The sequence below is a fragment of the Lynx canadensis genome, chromosome D1 (assembly GCF_007474595.2).
Source record: "Lynx canadensis isolate LIC74 chromosome D1, mLynCan4.pri.v2, whole genome shotgun sequence".
NCBI classification, from domain to species: Eukaryota; Metazoa; Chordata; class Mammalia; order Carnivora; family Felidae; genus Lynx; species Lynx canadensis.
This window is the reverse complement of record NC_044312.2, coordinates 110,328,532-110,348,509: the sequence shown is the minus strand read 5'-3', so window position 1 is coordinate 110,348,509 and position 19,978 is coordinate 110,328,532. Positions and strand designations below refer to the sequence as shown.

Sequence of the window (19,978 nt, the reverse complement as noted above, 5' to 3'; positions counted from 1 at the left end):
GTGGGCCTGGGTATAAGTACCACCACACTGAGCTTCAAATTCCCTAAGATGCCTTTTCATCAGGTGAAAATGTCAAAAATTTCACCTGATGCACAGGATTCTTGTGAAGTTTATATAAGAACAAATGTACAACTATTCTATAAACTGTGAAGTGCCCTATACATAAAAAGAGGCTATGGGTGCCTGGGTGTCTCAGTTGGTTGAGCATCTGACTCTTGGTTTTGGCTCAGGTCATGATCTCACATTGTGGGATCAAGACCGGCATCAGGTTCTATGCTGACAGCACAGAGCCTGCTTGGGATTCTTTCTCTCCCTCTCTCTGCCCCTCCCCTGCTACCACACTCTCATGCACTCTTTCTCTCAAAAATAAACAAACTTAAAAAAAAAAAAAAAAAAGCAAGAGGCTGGGGCACCCGGGTGACTCAGTTGTTTAAGTGCCCAACTTTGGGTCAGGTCATAATCTCACAGTTCATGGGTTCAAGCCCCACGTCAGGCTCTGTGCTGATGGCTCAGAGCCTGGAGCCTGCTTCGGATTGTCTCCTTCTTTCTCTGCCCCCCAGCCCCCCCGTTTGTACTCTGTCTCTCTCTCTCTCTCAAAAGTATATAAACATTTTAAGAAATTAAAAAAAAAAAAAAAAAAGAGGCCGTACAGAGTAGTGCTAGGGTTTGAACCAGGTTTCCAGGGTTCAAATCAGGTTCATGGTTGAGCCTCTCACTATATATGAGCTGCTTAATTAACAGAAATCATTGCACAGGACTGTAGGAGGATTAAGTGAAATAAAAAATAGCTAGTACATGCTCAAAAAATATTAGCAATTATGGTTTTGAACATGAATCAACATTGGACTGAGAAACCAACTATCTTTTCCAAAAAGAATGATCTATGTGGCTAGAGACAAATCATACTTCATATGCCTCTTCTCAAATAGCATTAAACATCAAGTAAGATTTTCTTATCATCCCAAGTAGTATGCTTCTAATAAGCTTTCTAAGTCCATCCCTTTCAGAAGCTCTCTTCTGATTCCACCATCTCTAAATCTCCTCACACCAAATATCTAATCCTAGGGATAAAATTTTATGAAATCCAACAACTTCATTCTCTCCACCCGTCACTGCCAGCAATTTAATATGGTCATTTCTAGAAGGTGTAATTTGGGAGAAGCCTCTGCTCTAAACAACAGAGTGGGTTCTGTTCTTGATTTCTGGGTACAGAGAGCTTGAAGGGATGCTCAAATGTGAACAGAAGGAAAGAGTAGCAATGTGCTTAAGAATAAGTTTCTGGATATCAAGACAGTCAAGACTAGAGCCGAAGGCTGTAAGTAGACTTGGAGAGAAGAGGAATGATCAACAAAAATAAAAGGCTTAAGGAACATTCATACATCTTTGCCTGCGTCGCTCCAAATATCAGGGGCTTTAGCAATAATCATTATAAAAAAAAAAAAAGTAATCATTATCTACACCTACTAGACAATAAGAATTAAGTCATCCTAATCTGAGGGGCACCTGGATGGCTCAGTCCATTAAGCGTCCAACTTCGGCTCGGGTCATTATCTCATGGTTCATGAGTTTGAGCCCCACATCAGGCTCTGTGCTAACAGCTCGGAGCCTGGAGCTTATTTCAGATTCTGTGTCTCCTGATCTCTCTGCCCCTGTCCCGCGTGTGCTGTCTCTCTCTCTCTCAAAAATAAACATTAAAAAAATTTTTTAAAAATCACCCTAATATGAATTATTTGGCATCTATTATTATAATTTTCTTGTATCGTTGGACTGTAATGAGAGAAACCCAGGTGAGAAATATGATAATTATGTTTGAACTTCATACTGCCAAGAGGAATGGAATTAACCAATGAAATCGATATTATTTAATAATTATAATTCATCCTTCATTATACTTCTCAGGAAGCCTGTTCGGCAGTGGAGGAAAGTTCCTAAGACAGAGTAAACAATCAGGAGAAGGACCTGAAAAGCTCTTTTCCCACCACCACCCTAATGGGAATTCGAGCCTGTGTGTCCCATGGTTTTTGTACTAGGACTTACACGTCTTGAGTGCTTACTGAAGGCTGAGTACTAAGACACAACAGAAAGAAATAGAAGAGAGCTGCTATTTTCAAGAAGCTCACAATTTGGGAAACAAAACTCAGTTAATTAAGAAAAGTCTAGAGGCAAAGGGAAGAGCAGAGTGAGAATGAGAAGTTTAGTCAATCCAGCTTCACACAGGTGAGTGTGGCTAAGAAATAATTCAGCTACTGGACTTCAAGCTGTAATCATCAAGACAGTATGGTACTCGCACAAGGACACTCAGATCCATGGAACAGAATAGAGAACCCAGAAATGGACCCACAAACGTATGGCCAACTAATCTTTGACAAAGCAGGAAAGAATGTCCAATGGAATAAAGGCAGTCTCTTCAGCAAGTGGTGCTGGGAAAACTGGACAGCGACAGGCAGAAGAATGAATCTGGACCACTTTCTTACACCAGACACAAAAATAAACTCAAAATGGATAAAAGACCTAAATGTAAGACAGGAAGCCATCAAAACCCTTGAGGAGAAAGCAGGCAAAAACCTCTCTGATCTTGGACACAGCAACTTCTTACTCCACACGTCTCCGGAGGCAAGGGAAACAAAAGCAACAATGAACTACTGGGACCTCATCAAAATAAAAAGCTTCTGCACAGCGAAGGAAACAATCAGCGAAACTAAAAGGCAACCGACGGAATGGGACAAGGTATTTGCAAATGACAGATGAAGGATATCCAAAATCTATACAAAACTTATCAAACTCAACACCCAAAAAACAGATAATCCAGTGAAGAAATGGGCAAAAGACATGAATAGACACTTCTCCAAAGAAGACATCCAGATGGCCAACTGACATACGAAAAAATGCTCAACATTACTCATTATCAGGGAAATACAAATCAAAACCACAATGAGATACCACCTCACACCTGTCAGAATGGCTAACATTAACACCTCAGGCAACAACAGATGTTGGCGAGGATGTGGAGAGAGAGGATCTATTTTGACTGCTGGTGGGAATGTAAACTGGTGCAGCCACTCTGGAAAACAGTATGGAGGTTCTTCAAAAAATTAAAAATAGAACTACCATATGACCCAGCAATTGCACTATTAGGTATTTATCCAAAGGATACAGGTGTGCTGTTTCGAAGGGGCACGTGTACCCCAATGTTTATAGCAGCACTACTGACAATAGCCAAAGTATGGAAAGAGCCCAAATGTCCATAGATGGATGAATGGATAAAGATGTGGTAAATACACATACAATGGAGTATTACTTGGCAATCAAAAAGAATAAAATCTTGCCATTTGCAACTACGTGGATGGAACCAGAGGGTATTATGCTAAGCGAAATTAGTCAGAGAAAGACAAACATCATATGACTTCACTCTTATGAGGACTTCAAGACACAGAACAGATGAACACAAGGGAAGGGAAGCAAAAATAACATAAAAATAGGGAGGGGGACAAAACAGAAGAGACTCTTAAACATGGAGAACAGACGGTTACTGGAGGGGTTGTGGGAGGGGAGATGGGCTAAATGGGTAAGGGGCATTAAGGAATGTACTCCTGAAATCATTGTTGCGCTATATACTAACCTGGATATAAATTAAAAAATAAAATTAACATTAAAAAAAAGATATATAATGGTATAATAAAAATACTAAAATAAATTATTTCCTTTTTTTAAAAAAAGAAAGAAAGACTACAGCTAAGGGGTGCCAGGGTGGCTCAGTCAGTTGAGCATCTGACTTCAGGTCATGATCTCCTGGTTTATGGGTTCAACGCCCGCGTCAGGCTTTGTGCTGATAGCTCGGAGCCTGGAGCCTGCTTCTGTGTGTCTTTCTACTCCCCCCGTTTGCCCTCTGTCTCTTTCTCTGTCCCTCAAAAATAAAAATAAACATTAAAAAAAATTTTAAGGGGTGCGTGTGTGGCTCAGTCAGTTAAGTATCCGACTTCGGCTTGGGTCATGATCTCGCAGTATGTGAGGTCGAGCCTCGCGTTGGGCTCTGTGCTGACAGCTCAGAGCCTGGAGGCTGCTTTGGATTCTGTGTCTCCCTCTCTCTCTGCCTCTCCCCCACTTGTGCTCTGTCTCCCTCCCTCTCTCCCTCAAAAATAAATAAAATGTAAAAAAAAAAAAACTACAGCTAAATATCAATGTGGCTAGATGTTACTACATATTCAATAATAATAATAATAATAGATAACATATGAATGCTTCCTATGTCCTAAGCATTTATTTTCAAGGCCATTTTTCTAGCTCATTTAATCCTCACAACAGCCTTATGAAGAAAGATAATAAAATGTCAATTTTAGTTATAAAGAAAGTTAAGAATCAAAAAGGTTAGGTAACTTGAGCCAGGATAATTTAACAAGTAGCCAAGCTGGGATTTCAGTCTAGGTCCAACAGTTACAAAAAGGCCTACATTCTAGTCAAACTCACAGAAGCAGAAAGTAAAATGGTGGCTACCAGGGGCTGGGGGAAGAGGGAAAAGAGGGAGTTGCTGCTCAATGTGTATAAAGTTTCAATTACACAAGATGAAAAATCTCTAGATCTATTGTACAACACTGTGCTTACAGTGAACACTGTATACTTAAAAATTTAAGAGTACAGATCTTACATATACACACACATACACATATGTATATATGTGTGTGTATGTGTGCGTGTATTTTTAAACCACACACATACAAAGTGTGACCTCCCCCACCTCCAGGTCTACATTTAAAAAAATTTTTTTTCCTAATGTTTATTTTTGAAGGCGAGAGAGACAGAGTGTGAGCAGGGAAGGGGCAGACAGAGAGGGAGACACAGAATCTGAAGCAGGCTCCAGGCTCTTAGCTGTTAGCACAGAGCCCAATATGGGGTTTGAACTCATGAGCCATGAGATCATGACCTGAGCCAAAGTGGGATGCCCAACCTACTGAGCCACCCAGGCATTGCCCCCCCAAGTCTACATTCTTAGCCCTCAAACTTCTTGGTCTCAGGAACCCCTTACATTCTTAAAAATTAGAGGACCTCAAACAGCTTTTGTTTATATGGGATATTTATGTCAATACTTACTGATCACAATTAAAACTGAGAAATTATCTTTTTTTAACTTTCATTTATTTTTTAATGTTATTTATTTTGAGAAAGAGAGAAAGAGAGCAAGCAAAGGAGGGCAGAGAGAGGGAGAGAATCCCAAGCAGGCTCTGATCTCAGGGATTGATCCACAAATCATGAGATCATGACTTGAGCTTCAATCAGTGCTTAACAGACTGAGCCATCCAGGTGCCCCAGGAATTCTCTAAATATATAAAACTGCAAAACAAGACAACAAACTGTACTTACATTTCCACATAGGCTGAAGGAAAACTTTAAGATTTCAAAGTAATGATTCACTAGACCACAATGAGGTTATAGAGATTATAGCAGGCAGGTATAATCAAAAGTAAAAGGACAATATGAGTACTGAAAATGGAGTTTAATATCTGAAAAAAGGCACATTTATATCCTACTACTTTAGGAAATTATAGAAAATACAAGAATGGGGCACCTGGGTGGCGCAGTCGGTTAAGCATCCGACTTCAGCCAGGTCACGATCTCGCGGTCCGTGAGTTCAAGCCCCGCGTCAGGCTCTGGGCTGATGGCTCGGAGCCTGGAGCCTGTTTCCGATTCTGTGTCTCCCTCTCTCTCTGCCCCTCCCCCATTCATGCTCTGTCTCTCTCTGTCCCAAAAATAAATAAACGTTGAAAAAAAAAAAAAAAGAAAATACAAGAATAGACAAATATACATGTCATTAGCCCTGCATGTAATGCCATCACACATCATGTAGCTCTGGAAAACCTCCACTTATTAGAGAATGAGAAAGAAAAAAAAAACAAGTAACATCTTAACATTACTATGAAAATAGTCTGGACTTTGCAGACCCCTATAAAAGAACACTGACTATATACCACACTTTGCGAACCACTGTTCCACACCAATCATCTTTATTTATTAAAAAAAATTTTTTTTTAATGTTTATTTATTTTTGAGACAGAGACAGAGTGCGAGTGGATTAGGGGCAGAGAAGAGGGAGACACAGAATCCGAAGCAGGCTCCAGGCTCTGAGCTGGCAGCGCAGAGCCTGACGCGGGGCTTGAACTCACGAGCTCTGAGATCATGACCTGAGCTGAGGTCGGACACTCAACTGACTGAGCCACCCAGGCGCTCGCACACCAATCATCTTTAAACCGTGAGTTATAAAAATCGATTTAAGTCATATATGCATTTTTGAAAAATGAAATGACAATGAAATGGAAAAGATCAGAAAACGTAGTACACTTCCACTTCCTGAAACTTCTATTAGTTACATATATCTAGTATGCAAAGTACTAGGTGGTAACAGAATATATTTCCTACTGCAGGTCAAAAACTGTGAAAACACTGTACAACAACATAATTTCCAATTCTGCCAAAGCAAAGGCCATACAAATAACCTACAATCTGTAGACTAAAAACTGAGAATTTATGATAAGTTACACATTCTCCAACATGAAGGCAATTAAAGGTTTCAGATGGATAAAACTTCTATAGACTGAAGAAAGTCACAGTTCACCTTACCACATCACGCTACAGCCATCGCTAAAGCCTTTCCTACTACCTTCTCTTCCAGAGTCAATTCAGGGAAAAAGGAAGGCAAGAGAGGTTATCCAAACTCCATCAGCCACAAATAAAGGTGCTCTTGAGCTCCTGCCCTTATACTTCCTTCACAGCAAACTGGCCAAAAATCACTTTCCAAAAATCACTGGCATTATGGTTACTGCTCTTATCCTGACTCTATAGGATTTCTTGGATCAAAACTGCAGCATTCAGACAATGGTTCAAGTTGCAGATCTCTCTTGGTATCCTGACAAAGGCAGGCCTGCATCTGGTGAACTGCAACAAATGGAAACAGCACACAGTGAAAGGCAGAGCCAGTCTACCAACAGCTGAAGCTCCACCCACAGCCTGGGAACAATCCAGGACACCCAGAGGTCTCAATGGTTTCCCTGAGAAACTACAAAGACAAACTCTACTGAAGGCAGTGGGTGAGATATAAAATCACTGCCTCTTCCTCTTTACTAGAAATATACTATAGAATTTTGTTTCAGAAAGTTTCTCTCCCAACTAGTCCAAACAGACCAATAGGAAGCTTGATGAAAATTATAATGGCACATACTTTTTAAAAATCGTGGTAACATGTATAAAACATAAGATTTATCTTTTTAACTATTTCTGAGCATGTAGTTCAATGGCATTAAGTCCATTCATATTGTTAGGTAACCATCACACTATCTCCAGAACTTTTGCATCATCTCATACTGAAACTCTGTACTTACTGGCATATACTTTTGCAATGATATAATTTTCTGTTATCAACATACCCTAAGATGCAAATGCATCCCTCTCCAAGGATAGACCCAATCCCACTACTGTCTTGAAACCTAGAGGGGAAAAAGGCAAATTCTGTGAGAGTAGAAATCTTTCTTTTTACTGTTGTCTCTTCAGAACCTAGTACATGCCTGACAAATATAGATTCAAATATTCATCTGTTATATGGTTAAAGTATGACCACACAAATTACTTACTAATTGCAAAGGGAAAAATATACCTTTATAATGGAAAGATCGGTTAGTTACCACCTTAACCAATCTTTTTTTTTTTTTTCTTCAAATTTTTATTTAAAGTCTGGTTAGTTAACATATAGTGTAATAGTGGTTTCAGGAGTAGAAAGGAGATTTTTTTAAAGCAATCTCTACACCCAAGGTGGGGTTCCAATTCATGACCACAAAATCAAGAGTCGCATACTCTACCAATTGAGCCACCCAAGCACCCTACCTTAATCAATCTTAACCATCACTACCAGTGGGACACTCTAATACTGGGTACCTCCCGACTTGATACTATTTGAAGTGTTCTGTCACCTAGGAAGCATTCTTGCCAAAATGTTTAATGTGAATCTAATCCTCTAGACCCAAGTTCCAGTTTACAAGGAATACATTTTAGGAAAACAAACTATACAATGAAGAAACAAATTCATTTACATTTTTTTTCCAGGTTTATGGAGACAGTGCGAGTGGGGGAAGGGCAGAGAAAGAGGGAGAGAGAGAATCCCAAGCAGATTCCGAGAGGAAAACAGAGATCATGACCTGAGCTGAAACCAAGAGTCGGATGCTTAACCAACTGAGACACCCAGGAGCCCCCAGACAAATTCACTTTAAATGATAATGTCACTCATACAAGCATAGTCAACCGATCTTTGACAAAGGGCCAAAGACAATTTAACATTTCAATGTGGAAAAAAAATCTTTTCAGAAACTTTTACTGGAACAACTAGATATACATATCCTTCCCCCAAATACAAATACTGACCTTATACAACATTACACAAAAACTCAAAATGGATCAGAGACTAAAAGGTAAAACACACAACTATAAAACTTCTAGAAGATAAAGCTTAGGTTCATCGGATTTGGCAACAAGTTTCTAGCTACAACAACAAAACCACAATCCCAGGGCACCTGGGTGGATCAGTTTGGTTAAGCGCCCAACTTCAGCTCAGGTCATGATCTCACAGCTCGTGGGTTCGAGCCCCACATCGGGCTCTGTGCTGACAGCTCAGAGCCTAGAGCCTGTTTTAGATTCTGTGTCTCCCCCCTTCTCTCTCTGTCCCTCCCCTGCTTGCTCTCTGTCTCTCTCTCTCAAAAATAATAAACATTAAAAAATAATAATAATAAAATAACTGCTCTGCATGAGACACGGTTAAGAGAATGAAAAGATAAGCCACAACCAGAAAAAAAAATCTGCAAAAGGAAATGAAAACTCATGTCCACACAAAAACCTGCACACAAATGTTTATAGCAGTTTTACTTATAACTGACACAATGTGGAAGCAGCCAAGATGTTCTTCAGTAAGTAAATGGATAAACAAGCTGTGATACATCCAAATAACGGAATACTATTCAGCACTAAAAAGAAATGAGCTATTATGTCATGAAAAGGCACGGAAGAAACTTAAAATGCATATTACTAAGTGAAAGAAGCCAATCTGAGAAAGCTATCTACATACCATATGATTCCATCTATATGACATTTTTGGAAAAGGCAAAACTATAAACAGTAAAAGGGTAAGTGGTTGCCAGAGGATATGGAGAGGAAGGGATAAGTAGGCAGGGCACAGATTTTCAAGAATCAGAATGAAAACTATTCTGTGTAATACTGTAATGGTGGATACATATCATTATACATCTGCCAAAATCCATACAGTGTATAACACCCAAAGTGAACCCTAATGCAAACTATAGGCTTTGGGACTAATGTCATTGTAGGTTCATTAAGTGTTAATAAATGTAACACTTGATGTGTGTGATTCTGATAGAGGAGGCAGCTATGTGCACATAGCAGGGCAGGAGGTATATGAGAACTCTGTACCTTCCACTTAATTTTACTACGAATCTAAAACAGCTCTAAAAAATAGCCTGTTTTTAAAAAATGTATGTCCATAAAAAACCTGCAAACATTTATAGGAGTTTTATTCATAACTGCCAAAACTTGGAAGCAACCAAGATGTCCTTCGGTATGTAAATGGATAAACAAACTGTGGTGGTAGAGCTATACAATGAAATATTATTCAGCAATAAAAAGAAATGAATTCTCAAGACACAGAAACATGGAGCAACCTTAAATGCATATTACCAAGTGAAAGAGGCCAGCCTGGAAAGGCTACATACTGTATTTGGATTCCAGCTATATGACATGCTAGAAAGGCAAAACTACAGAGAGAATAAAAATATCTCTAGCTGCTGGTGTGAGGGGGAGAGGAAAACAGAGAAAGGAAGAGATAAATAAATGGAGCATAATAGAATTTTACGGCAGTGAAACTATCCTGTATGATACTTTATGGCAAATACATAACCATACACGTTTGTCAAAACCCAAAGAATTATAAACACAAAGAGCGAACTCTAATGTAAACTATGGGCTTTGGGTGATAATACCGTGTCAATGTAGGTTCATCGTAACAAATGTACCACATTAATGCAAGATGTTAACAGGAGAAACTGGGGGGCAGAGAAGGGGTATGTGGGAATTCTACTTCCTGCTCAATTTTTCTGCAATCTAAAACTGCTTCAAAAATAAAGCCTTATTAGGGGCGCCTGGATGGCTCAGTTGGTTTAGCATCTGACTCTTGGTATGGGTGCAGGTTGTGACCTCGCAGTTGTGAGATTGAGCCCTGGGGCTCAGCATGAAGCCTGCTTGGGATTCTCTCTCTCCCTCTCTCTGTCTCTCCCCTGCTTGCTCTTTCTCTCAAAATAAATAAATAAATGTTAAAAAAATAAAGTCTTATTAGTTAAACACACACACACACAGGGTGGCTGGGTGGCTCAGTCAGTTGGGCATCTGACTCTTGATCTCAGCTCAGATCATGATCTTATGGTTTGTGGGATTGATCCCCAAGTCGGGCTCTGTGCTGACAACATGTGGAACTTGCTTGGGATTCTCTCCCTCTTTCTGCCCCTCCCCCACATGCTCTCTTTCTAAACAAATAAACAAACTTAAAAATAATCAATGTCACAAAAACAAAAAGATAGACAGACTGTTCAGAGTCATCAAACTTTTACTATAAAGGGCCAGAGAGAAAATATTTTAAGCTTTGTGGGACATATGGTCTCCATCACAACTACTCAACTCTGCCACTGAAGCATGAAAGCAGCCATAGACAACACACAAATGAACAAGCATGGCTTATTTATGGACACTGAAATTTGAATTTCATATAGTTTTCATATGTCATGATATACTATTCTTTTGATTTTTTTTCCAACCATTTAAAAATATTAAAACCAAAGAACTAAAAACAGGTATCTAAACAAATACTTATACACAGATGCCCATGGCAGCACTATTCAAAATAGCCAAAAGGTAGAAACAATGCCAAAGTCCATCAATGGATAAACAAATGGATGAATGGATAAACAAAAAGTGATATACCTTTATCAAAGCGGATTATTATTCAGTCATAAAAAGGAATGAAATACTGATATACACTACAATGTGAACAAACCTTAAAAACATGCTAAGTGGAAGAAGCGAAACATAAAAGGTCACATGTTATGATTCCATCCCTATGAGACATCCAAAATAGGTTAATCCAGAGACAGAAAGGCAACTAGTACTTAGCAGAAGCTGCAGGGAAAGAAAATGGGGAGACCGCTTAATGGTAAAAGGTTTCTTTTTTGGGTGCTTAAAATGTCTTGGAACTAGAAAGACATGATGGTTACACAACATATTGAATACACTAAACGCCAATGAATAGTGCACATTAAAATGGTTGATGGTTACTTTTATGTTAGGTGAACTTTACCGTAAGTTTTTTTTCAATGATACAGAAAAAAATGTAAAAGCTATTTTTGTCTGGTAAACTGTACAAAAACAGGTGGCTAGTAAAACTTGGCACATGGATTGTCAGGTGCTGACCTCTACTCTAGGTGAAAAGAGACTAAAGAGTCATAACTAAACGCAATGCAGAAACCTGGACTAAATCCAGAATTGAAAAAAGTCAGAAAAAAGGCTATACAGAACATTTGGGGAAAAGTTAACATTGGATACCGTGGAATTACTGTAATTTTCTTTTTTTTTTTTTTTTATAAATTTTTTTTTCAACGTTTTTTATTTATTTTTGGGACAGAGAGAGACAGAGCATGAACGGGGGAGGGGCAGAGAGAGAGGGAGACACAGAATCGGAAACAGGCTCCAGGCTCCAAGCCATCAGCCCAGAGCCTGACGCGGGGCTCGAACTCCCGGACCGCGAGATCGTGACCTGGCTGAAGTCGGACGCTTAACCGACTGCGCCACCCAGGCGCCCCACTGTAATTTTCTTTAAGTAAGACAATATATTAGTGGTAAGGTCATTTCTTATTCCTAGGAGAGGTGTGCTGAAATATTTAGGGATAACATCATGATATGCAAATTACTTTCAAATAATTCCACTCCAAAAAATACATGTAGAACTAAAGAAACGTGGCGATTTTTTTTTTAAACAATTGGGGACTCTGAAGGATATATAAATGTTCATTGTATTTCTCTTTTAACTTTCCTGTATTAGAACTTTTTCAAAATAAAAATGTTTGGGGGAAAGTGTATTTTATGAATATAGAAAACTGGCTTGAGACTGCCTAATATGAAGTCTGACAATATGTTAAGATTAATGTTCCATACTCCTCGGGAATAGAGCTTATTACAAGCTGGGCTGAGGACTATACCTGGTTCCAGGATTCTTTTCTGGGACCGAAAAGCATCACTCTTCCAAGGACAGGCTTAATCAGGTAGGAAGACTGGTAGGACCCGGGCCTTCTGATGGGCATAAGGCCCATGGGTATAAGATGCACCATGATCACTAGAATAGGAATTCCTGGAAAATAACACATATGTGCATGCACATAACACAAAACACACACAATTTGGCACTGTAAGCCTATATTCCCACTGATTTAGATAAAACTAAATTTAAATTCTCCTCCTAGGCAGAGGCATGGTTTAAATGAACGGTGAGTATTAAGAAGGGCACTTGTGATGACTACCGGGTGTTGTTGTATGCAAGTGTTGAATCACTAACTTCTACTCCTAAAACCAGTATTACACTGTATGTTTGGTGTTATTTATTTTAGAAAGAGAGCACCCTGGGGGAGGTGGGGAGAGGGGCAGAGGGAGAGAATCTTAAGCAGGCTCCATGTTCAGTGCAGAGTCTGACGCGGGTCTCAATCCCATGACCCTGAGATCATGACCTGAGCCAAAATCAAGAGTCAGATAGAGTTGGACACTCAACCAACTAAGCCACCCAGGCACCCCTACACTGTATGTTAACTACTAACTGGAATTTAAATAAAAACTTGAAAAAAAAAATTTCCCCCAAAGGGGAAAAATATCTGACTATACAAGTTAAATGACCCCTGAAGCATTTTTATGGAACTAAATCACATAACATCTCTAGAACCACCCATATGAAATTTTACAGCAAGAAAAAAATTACTTATCCCTAACGCAGGTTGTTGTAGACCAGCAGAGCCCAAAAGAAACATAATGTCAGCTACATGTACAATTTTTTCTAGTAGCTGTAATTTTTAAAGGTGATATTAATTTTTAATGTTTTTTTAATGCTTTATTTATTTTTGAGAGAGAGACAGAAACAGAGTATGAGCAGGGGAGGGGCAGAAAGAGAGGGGACAGAATCGGAAGCAGGCTCCAGGCACTGAGCTGTCAGCACAGAGCCCAAAGCGGGGCTCAAACTCACAAACTGTGAGGTCATGACCTGAGCTGAAATTGGATGCTTAACCGACTGAGCCACCCAGGCAGCCCAAAGGTGATATTAATTTTAATTTGTTTTATTTAAATCATTAAATCTATTCATATGTAATACATAATAGCATTTCAGTATGTTATCATTATGAAAAAATTACGGGGATAATTTACATTCTTTTCCCATACTAAGTCTTCAAAATTCAGTGTGTATTTTATACTCTTGTCTCAATTTAGATGAGTCACATTTCATATGCTCAACAGCCACATGTGACTAGTGGCCTACTACACTGGACAGGACGATCTAACTCTTGGAAAAAGCAACAAAAGCAAAGCTTGGAAAATGAGCTACCAACAAAGTGATTAATATATGTATATGAATCTCCCAAGGCAACATAGGCTGGAAATGTTCTATATTTTCATATGATAATCAGGTAAACAACAACTATTTATCAAGGTATAACTTACAAACTAACTTCAATCCCTACTCTGGTATCCCGCATGACACCCTACAAACAAAAAAAGTTATCACATCTCTATTCTGGGCAAAAGGAACTTTACTACACCATGTCACACACATACTGGGCTGGGAGTTCTTTTCTTTGACCTTCATTGCCAGGTTCAGTCTAACATGAGAGTGAAAGAAGAGGAGCTGAGTCTTTTGCTCCACTCTCCACCATCACTCTCCCAAAGTGATTAGAAATAACACCACTCTAAATTGGTATTTTCCTTCGTCCACTAACCCCTCTCCACATAATTCTGTCCAACTTACCTCTAATTCTCCACAGAGGAGAGATCATGTCAAATCCATATTCTCCAACTCTTAGATCCCTGCTCCCAAATTAACTATAGCCTCTTCCTCTTGACCTTCCCTTACTTAAAAAGAAAATTCTGTCCGAACAAGTGGCTTTAGGAGAACGAGTAACATCACTTCAAGATCAATCTTCCCGAAGTGGGCTGGAATCTACTTCCCAATGTGTACATACTGCTAACAAAAATGCCACAGGTCACTACAAAAATAATTTAAGTATACTTGAGGATCAGTGATATGAAAAGAATAGCTTCAATTACACTTTCCTATTATCCTCCCCCAAACGCTTTCCTTGCCCCCAAAGAAAGTGGCAACATTTTCCCATTTTTGAGAAAAGGAAAACTTTTTTACTTGTCAGACTAACAAACAATATCTTTGACTCATAGTTGTGGAATTTAATATAAGCTGAAAGACAGTAAATTTCATAAGTTCTGACCTATATTTATTGGCCGGAAAAGCAAATGTATATTTTTGAGCTAAATGGCTTAAGCTATGTTTATTTCTTCTGGCTTCTTCCCCTTGACTAAACCTTTCGAGGGTTATAAAGAATTCTACAATTTGGCTCAAGATCAGACACTATGTAACAAATTGTTGAATTTTGCTATCATTTTGTTACTGAGTCTATAAAAATACATATTCTAATAACCAGAAACTGTAAATATTTTCAAAATTACTAAATCACTATCTTTTTAATTCTTGACCTATGAAGTAGAAACTGTGTGTCAAGAAAAAGACATGGAAGGATACATGAAGAGATAAAATAGTTACTTCTGGGGAAGGGACTGGGGCTAGAGAGTTAAGGGCCTCTTTAACCTTCTCTGTAAAACTTGGGGCCCCTGTCAGTTAAGTATCTGACTTTAGCTCAGGTCATGATCTCACGGTTTGTGAGTTCGAGCCCTGCATCAGGTTCTGTGCTGACCGCTCAGATCCTGGAGCCTGCTTAGGATTCTGTGTCTCCCTCTCTCTCTGCCCCTCCCCCGCTCGAGCACGCGCGCACGCACACTCCCTCTTTCTCAAAAATAAACATTAAAAAAAAACCTTATCTGTAAAACTTTAATTTTATGCAATAATGCATTCATATTTTATTTGCATAATTAAAAACCAGTCAGACTTGAAATATGTAGAACTAGTTCATTATATAACTTAGTTTTGAAAATTATAATATATACCATTTATTAAAAGTTCATTGTTCACAAAGCAGTCTACAGTCGTTATCCCATTAAATCCTCAAACAACCGTAAAAAGGTATCATTATTGCCCCCCCCCCACCCCCATTTAGAAATGAGTAAACTGAGACTCAGAGAGGTTAAGAAGTATCTTGTTTAAGGTCACACAAATGTTGGGACCCAGAAGGAACTCCGAAACGACACTAAAGCATACCATAGGGAACTTAACACACTGGTTATATATAGTCCTGCTAAAGGAATATTGAGTTAATTCAGGAATAAAGAGAAAACACTTTTTAGCTTTTGCCCTTAAAGAGCTCCGAAAGAAAATCTGCTTATTTACCTGTCTGCCTCAATAAAGGAAGCAGTAGGAACATCAGTATTTGATTGGCTTTTTGAAAAGCTGAATAGGGCTGTGGCATCCTGAACCTATTGAAAGTTTTAAGAGATTTAAGTAGAACTGTAGTACTGAGTTAGGTACCTACCACAGGCCCATACCTCAGCTCTTTTGGTTTATTCTAGGTGAAGTACAATAGACAATTTCAGCGGATTGCACTTTATGGCATGGATTATTTGTTTCTAATAAAGGGAAAAAAACCTATGACTTGAGTTTACCTACCAAAATACCCCATCATTTTCTTTAACGACAGTGACAGCAACAAGTACTTACACCAAGTATTATGATCTAGTAAAGACTCTACATTAATCAATCAAAATGTATGTATCAAGTCGATTTACATCACCACTATTTCAGCCAGAAGTCTTACTATAAGAATGTCTAATGTAATGGAATTACTCAGTCTCTGGGTAAGCCCTTGATCCCTGAAATTCTCTTTCCTTCTTACTTTAATAAGTTTTAGCTAGGTTCAATGACTCCTGAAATCCAGTGAAAGGCCTATCTTTTAACCTGACCTTTCCTAAGATGGCACAAGAGATATGGTTAAGCCTGGATGAAATACACACAAGGCTTATTTCTACTTTCATACACCAAATCTTTCATAATAGCATTGTTTTTAAGTTGATTACATACTGTAGACTCACATGGCAGACACTTTCATAAATTTTAGTTCTGTTTCAACTTCCATCTTGCATTGCGTTTCTGGCTGTTTTTACCTGGCTCAGGAAATCTTTACTGTTAGTGCCACAAATTAACTTTAGACCTCAGCCAGGTTATCAAGGAGTTTCAATCATTAACATGATCCCAAATGAGACCAGAAAGCTAGTACCTTTGAGAACTTTTATAAAACACTTATCCTCTGATTAAGGAATAAATAGATAAAACCCACTAAAGTGATAGGGAAAACATGGCATTATAGTTTGTAACCAATTATAAACTGAAGAGCTTTCTATAGCAAATAAGTAAGTAAATAAATAAATAAATAAATGTAAATGGTTACTTTCCTTCCAGTTTTGGTACTGCTCATTTTGTATTTAGTAGCATCAGTTCATACTACACATGCTGTTTCAAGTTCCTTTCCCAAACTCTATTCCCCATTCTATCATCTTTCCTTACAAATGATGACCTCATAACTTACTTTACAAAGAACATCAAAACTTAAAAGCTAACAATTACAGCTTTCCTCCCCCACCATGTTGGGACAACCGCACCCTCTTTGATCTTGCCCCCAACATTAAGATACCTTCTCACTGGGTCTCAGGAAATTCAGTCCGATGTCAAGACAACTAAGTTCTATATTGTGCTTTTCCGGTCTTCCTTTCTAAGATTATTATTTCTTTGGCTCTCTTCCCTCACCAGTTCAAGACTCACCGTTTCCAGAGAAGCCATTACTTAATCCTGATTCCTGAATTCCTGCCACCACAATCCACCCAGTAACCACAAGTAGAACTCTTCTCTTTTTCTTTGCCACTACATCTAGACCAACCGAGCAGAGCTCAAATTCTACCTTCTCGTGAGTTTCTGCAACTGAGTGCTATATTTTGCTTACTGATAAAAATTTAAAAAGAAAGCCAGGGCACCTGGGTGGCTTAGTCGGTTGAGGGTCTGACTTTGGCTCAGGTCATGATCTTGCGGTTCGGGAGTTTGAGCCCCATGTCAGGCTCTGTGCTGACAGCTCAGACTGGAGCCTGCTTCAGATTCTGTGTCTCCATCTCTCTCTGCCCCTCCCCGACTCATGCGCTCTCTCTCAAAAACAATAAACATTTAAAAAAAAATTTTTTAGTAAGAAAAAAACTCCAAAAGTTTAGCAGGTCAAATGTGCATTTGTGTGTTAACAATTAAAATACAGTAACAGTGCCTTTGACATACTTCATAGAACACATGATTCCAAAATAATTTAGGAATTACGAAGTTATAAAAAAAAAATAAAAAGAAGTTCAATGGTGCTTTGGATCTTTTTTCCCGAGCTCATCTAATTCTTTCCTACAATAAAAAATATGTTATTTAATTTTTTTAATTTTTAATAATTTTTGGAGTGCCTGCCTGGCTCAGTTGGTGGAGCATGCAACTCTTTATCTCAGGGTTATGAATTCTAGCCCTATGTTGGGTGCAGATATTATTTAAAAATAAAATCTTCAAAAAAATTTTTTTTGGTTACCTGTAAAGATAAAAATATATCTGAGAAAAGACAATAAATTTAGTATCAATACAAAAAATATAAAATAAAATAAAACATAAAATAAAATAAAAAAAAAGAAAAAAAAATAAACTAAAATAAAAATAAAAACAAATGGATGATCAGTGAAATTGCTGAAGAACCTCAAGGTACCACACCACAAATTACTTTCCAATTACAAAGGAAAAACTACATTTTTACAGGAAAGACCTGACAATCATAACTGTAACAGAGTCAAACCTAGCATCATCAGGAGTGAGGTAACCTGACATGGTGTCTCATGATATAATGCAATATATGTACACAGTGGTACAGTATTTTTGCCAAAATACTTAACTTGAATTTCATCACCTAAAGCCCCACAAACAAAATAAAATATAGCTAAATGCTCCTTTCCTCATGTTTTACTCTCAATTTAGTCACTATCAAATGGCCTCTGGGAGGATCCCCAACAACCACCATGAAAAATGGGAGTTGTAAAATACATATGGATTTGGAGCCAGGGATATCTAACTTTGAATCCTGGATCTGATGCTAATTATTAAACTTACATTAGCTCTGTACCTCAGTTTCTTCATCTATAAAATGAGATAGTATAAAACACCACCAAACTTCAGAGGTTGCTACAATAATCAAATAACGTATCTAATACATGTAAAATATCTAAAATACTGCCTGGTATATTAGAACTATTCAGTATATGTTGGTTGCCCTACCATAACACACATTTGTTCTCTATGTGTTGTGGTTAACAAAGGACTTTTATATACATCCAGTCTCATCATCTGATCCTCCCTGTAAACCATAGCTACAATTCAGTAACAAATACAATTAACATAAATCTGCCTGCAAGGAGTTAATCTAACATTAGAAAAATTTGTATTCATTCGTACATGCTCTTTACACAGGTAGTACTTGTTTTGCATACTCCCAATATGCACAAATTTCAGTTCCACAGGTTAATTAAATAACATCAGTCCCCCAACAACATACTTCAAATTTTAATTACCATGGTATATGAACTCTGAGTTGTTGCATAAAATATAAACTTTACTGCGAGTTCCTTAGTCCACAATTCACCATGTAAACAACAGATGTACATCATGATCAGTAACCAATCACATCACTTCTTTCAAAGTCTGTTAGTGATGAGTCATTGGACACGTTATTCAGTTCACACACAAACAGCAAAGTATATAGTTGTATTGCCTCCTACTCTACCAGTGATAAACCCATTTACAAAATGGACAATCAAGAGAGGGAGCTGGCCAACAAGACGAAAATGAAGCAAAGAAACGAAAAGTGATAATGCTAGAAGTAAAACCTGGAAAGAAAATAAATGGGAGTTACACACATCAGAGAAAATTAGTACAGGCAAACTTTTCAACATAAATAAGGAAAGCGATTATGACAAGGATGAAGATGTCCCAGAGGAAGAGTTCTTAAAGGAACTCTCAAAGATACTACATGACCCTGAAAGTACAAAGGATGGAAGCCACAACACCCAAAAGATATTTGCTCCATATTGTAAGTTATGACAAGAAGCAGGCAAGCACTATTTAAACTACTCAATACGTTTTTAAACAAAGAAATAAAAACTTTTTTTTTTTTTTAAAGATTTTATTTTTGGGGGCGTCTGGGTGATTCAGTTAGTTAAGTGTCTGGCTTTGGCTCAGGTCATGATCTCATGGTTCGTTAGTTCAAGCCCCGCATCAGGCTCTGTGCTGTCAGCTCAGAGCCTGGAGCTTGCTTCAGATTCTGTGCGTCCCTCTCTCTCTGCCCCTCCCCCACTCGTACTGTCTCTCTCTCTCTCTCTCTCTCTCTCAAAAACAAACATTAAAAAAATTTTTTTTTAATATTTTATTTTTTAAGTAATCCCTATACCCAAAATGGGGCCCATACTCACAACTGCAAGATCAAGAGGTACACGCTCCATCGACTAAGCCAGTGAGGTGCCCCCCAAAATAAAACACTTTAACATTCAATGTTTCTAATGTTTAAATTAGTGTACCAAATAAATATTAGTTTTGCTAGTTTTTCATTTCCTCATATATTTATAACCAATAATGAAATAGTTTTTAAATATATTTTTTCAAATTTTTTAG

At 38.2% G+C, this 19,978-nt stretch overlaps 1 protein-coding gene across 3 annotated transcripts in view; it reads right to left on the bottom strand.

Annotated features, from left to right (window-relative positions):
- Positions 1-19,978, bottom strand: part of KDM2A (lysine demethylase 2A) — a 96,809-nt gene that overhangs the window by 51,257 nt on the left and 25,574 nt on the right. The window contains exon 1 of one of the 3 annotated variants that reach the window (XM_030330972.1): positions 12,291-12,539. The exons of the other annotated variants lie outside the window; for them this stretch is intronic. Within the exon in view, the coding sequence (XP_030186832.1) occupies positions 12,291-12,455 (165 nt within the window). The 5' untranslated portion in view covers positions 12,456-12,539. Of the gene's footprint in view, positions 1-12,290; positions 12,540-19,978 lie in introns of those variants that run through there. 3 annotated transcript variants of the gene reach the window in all.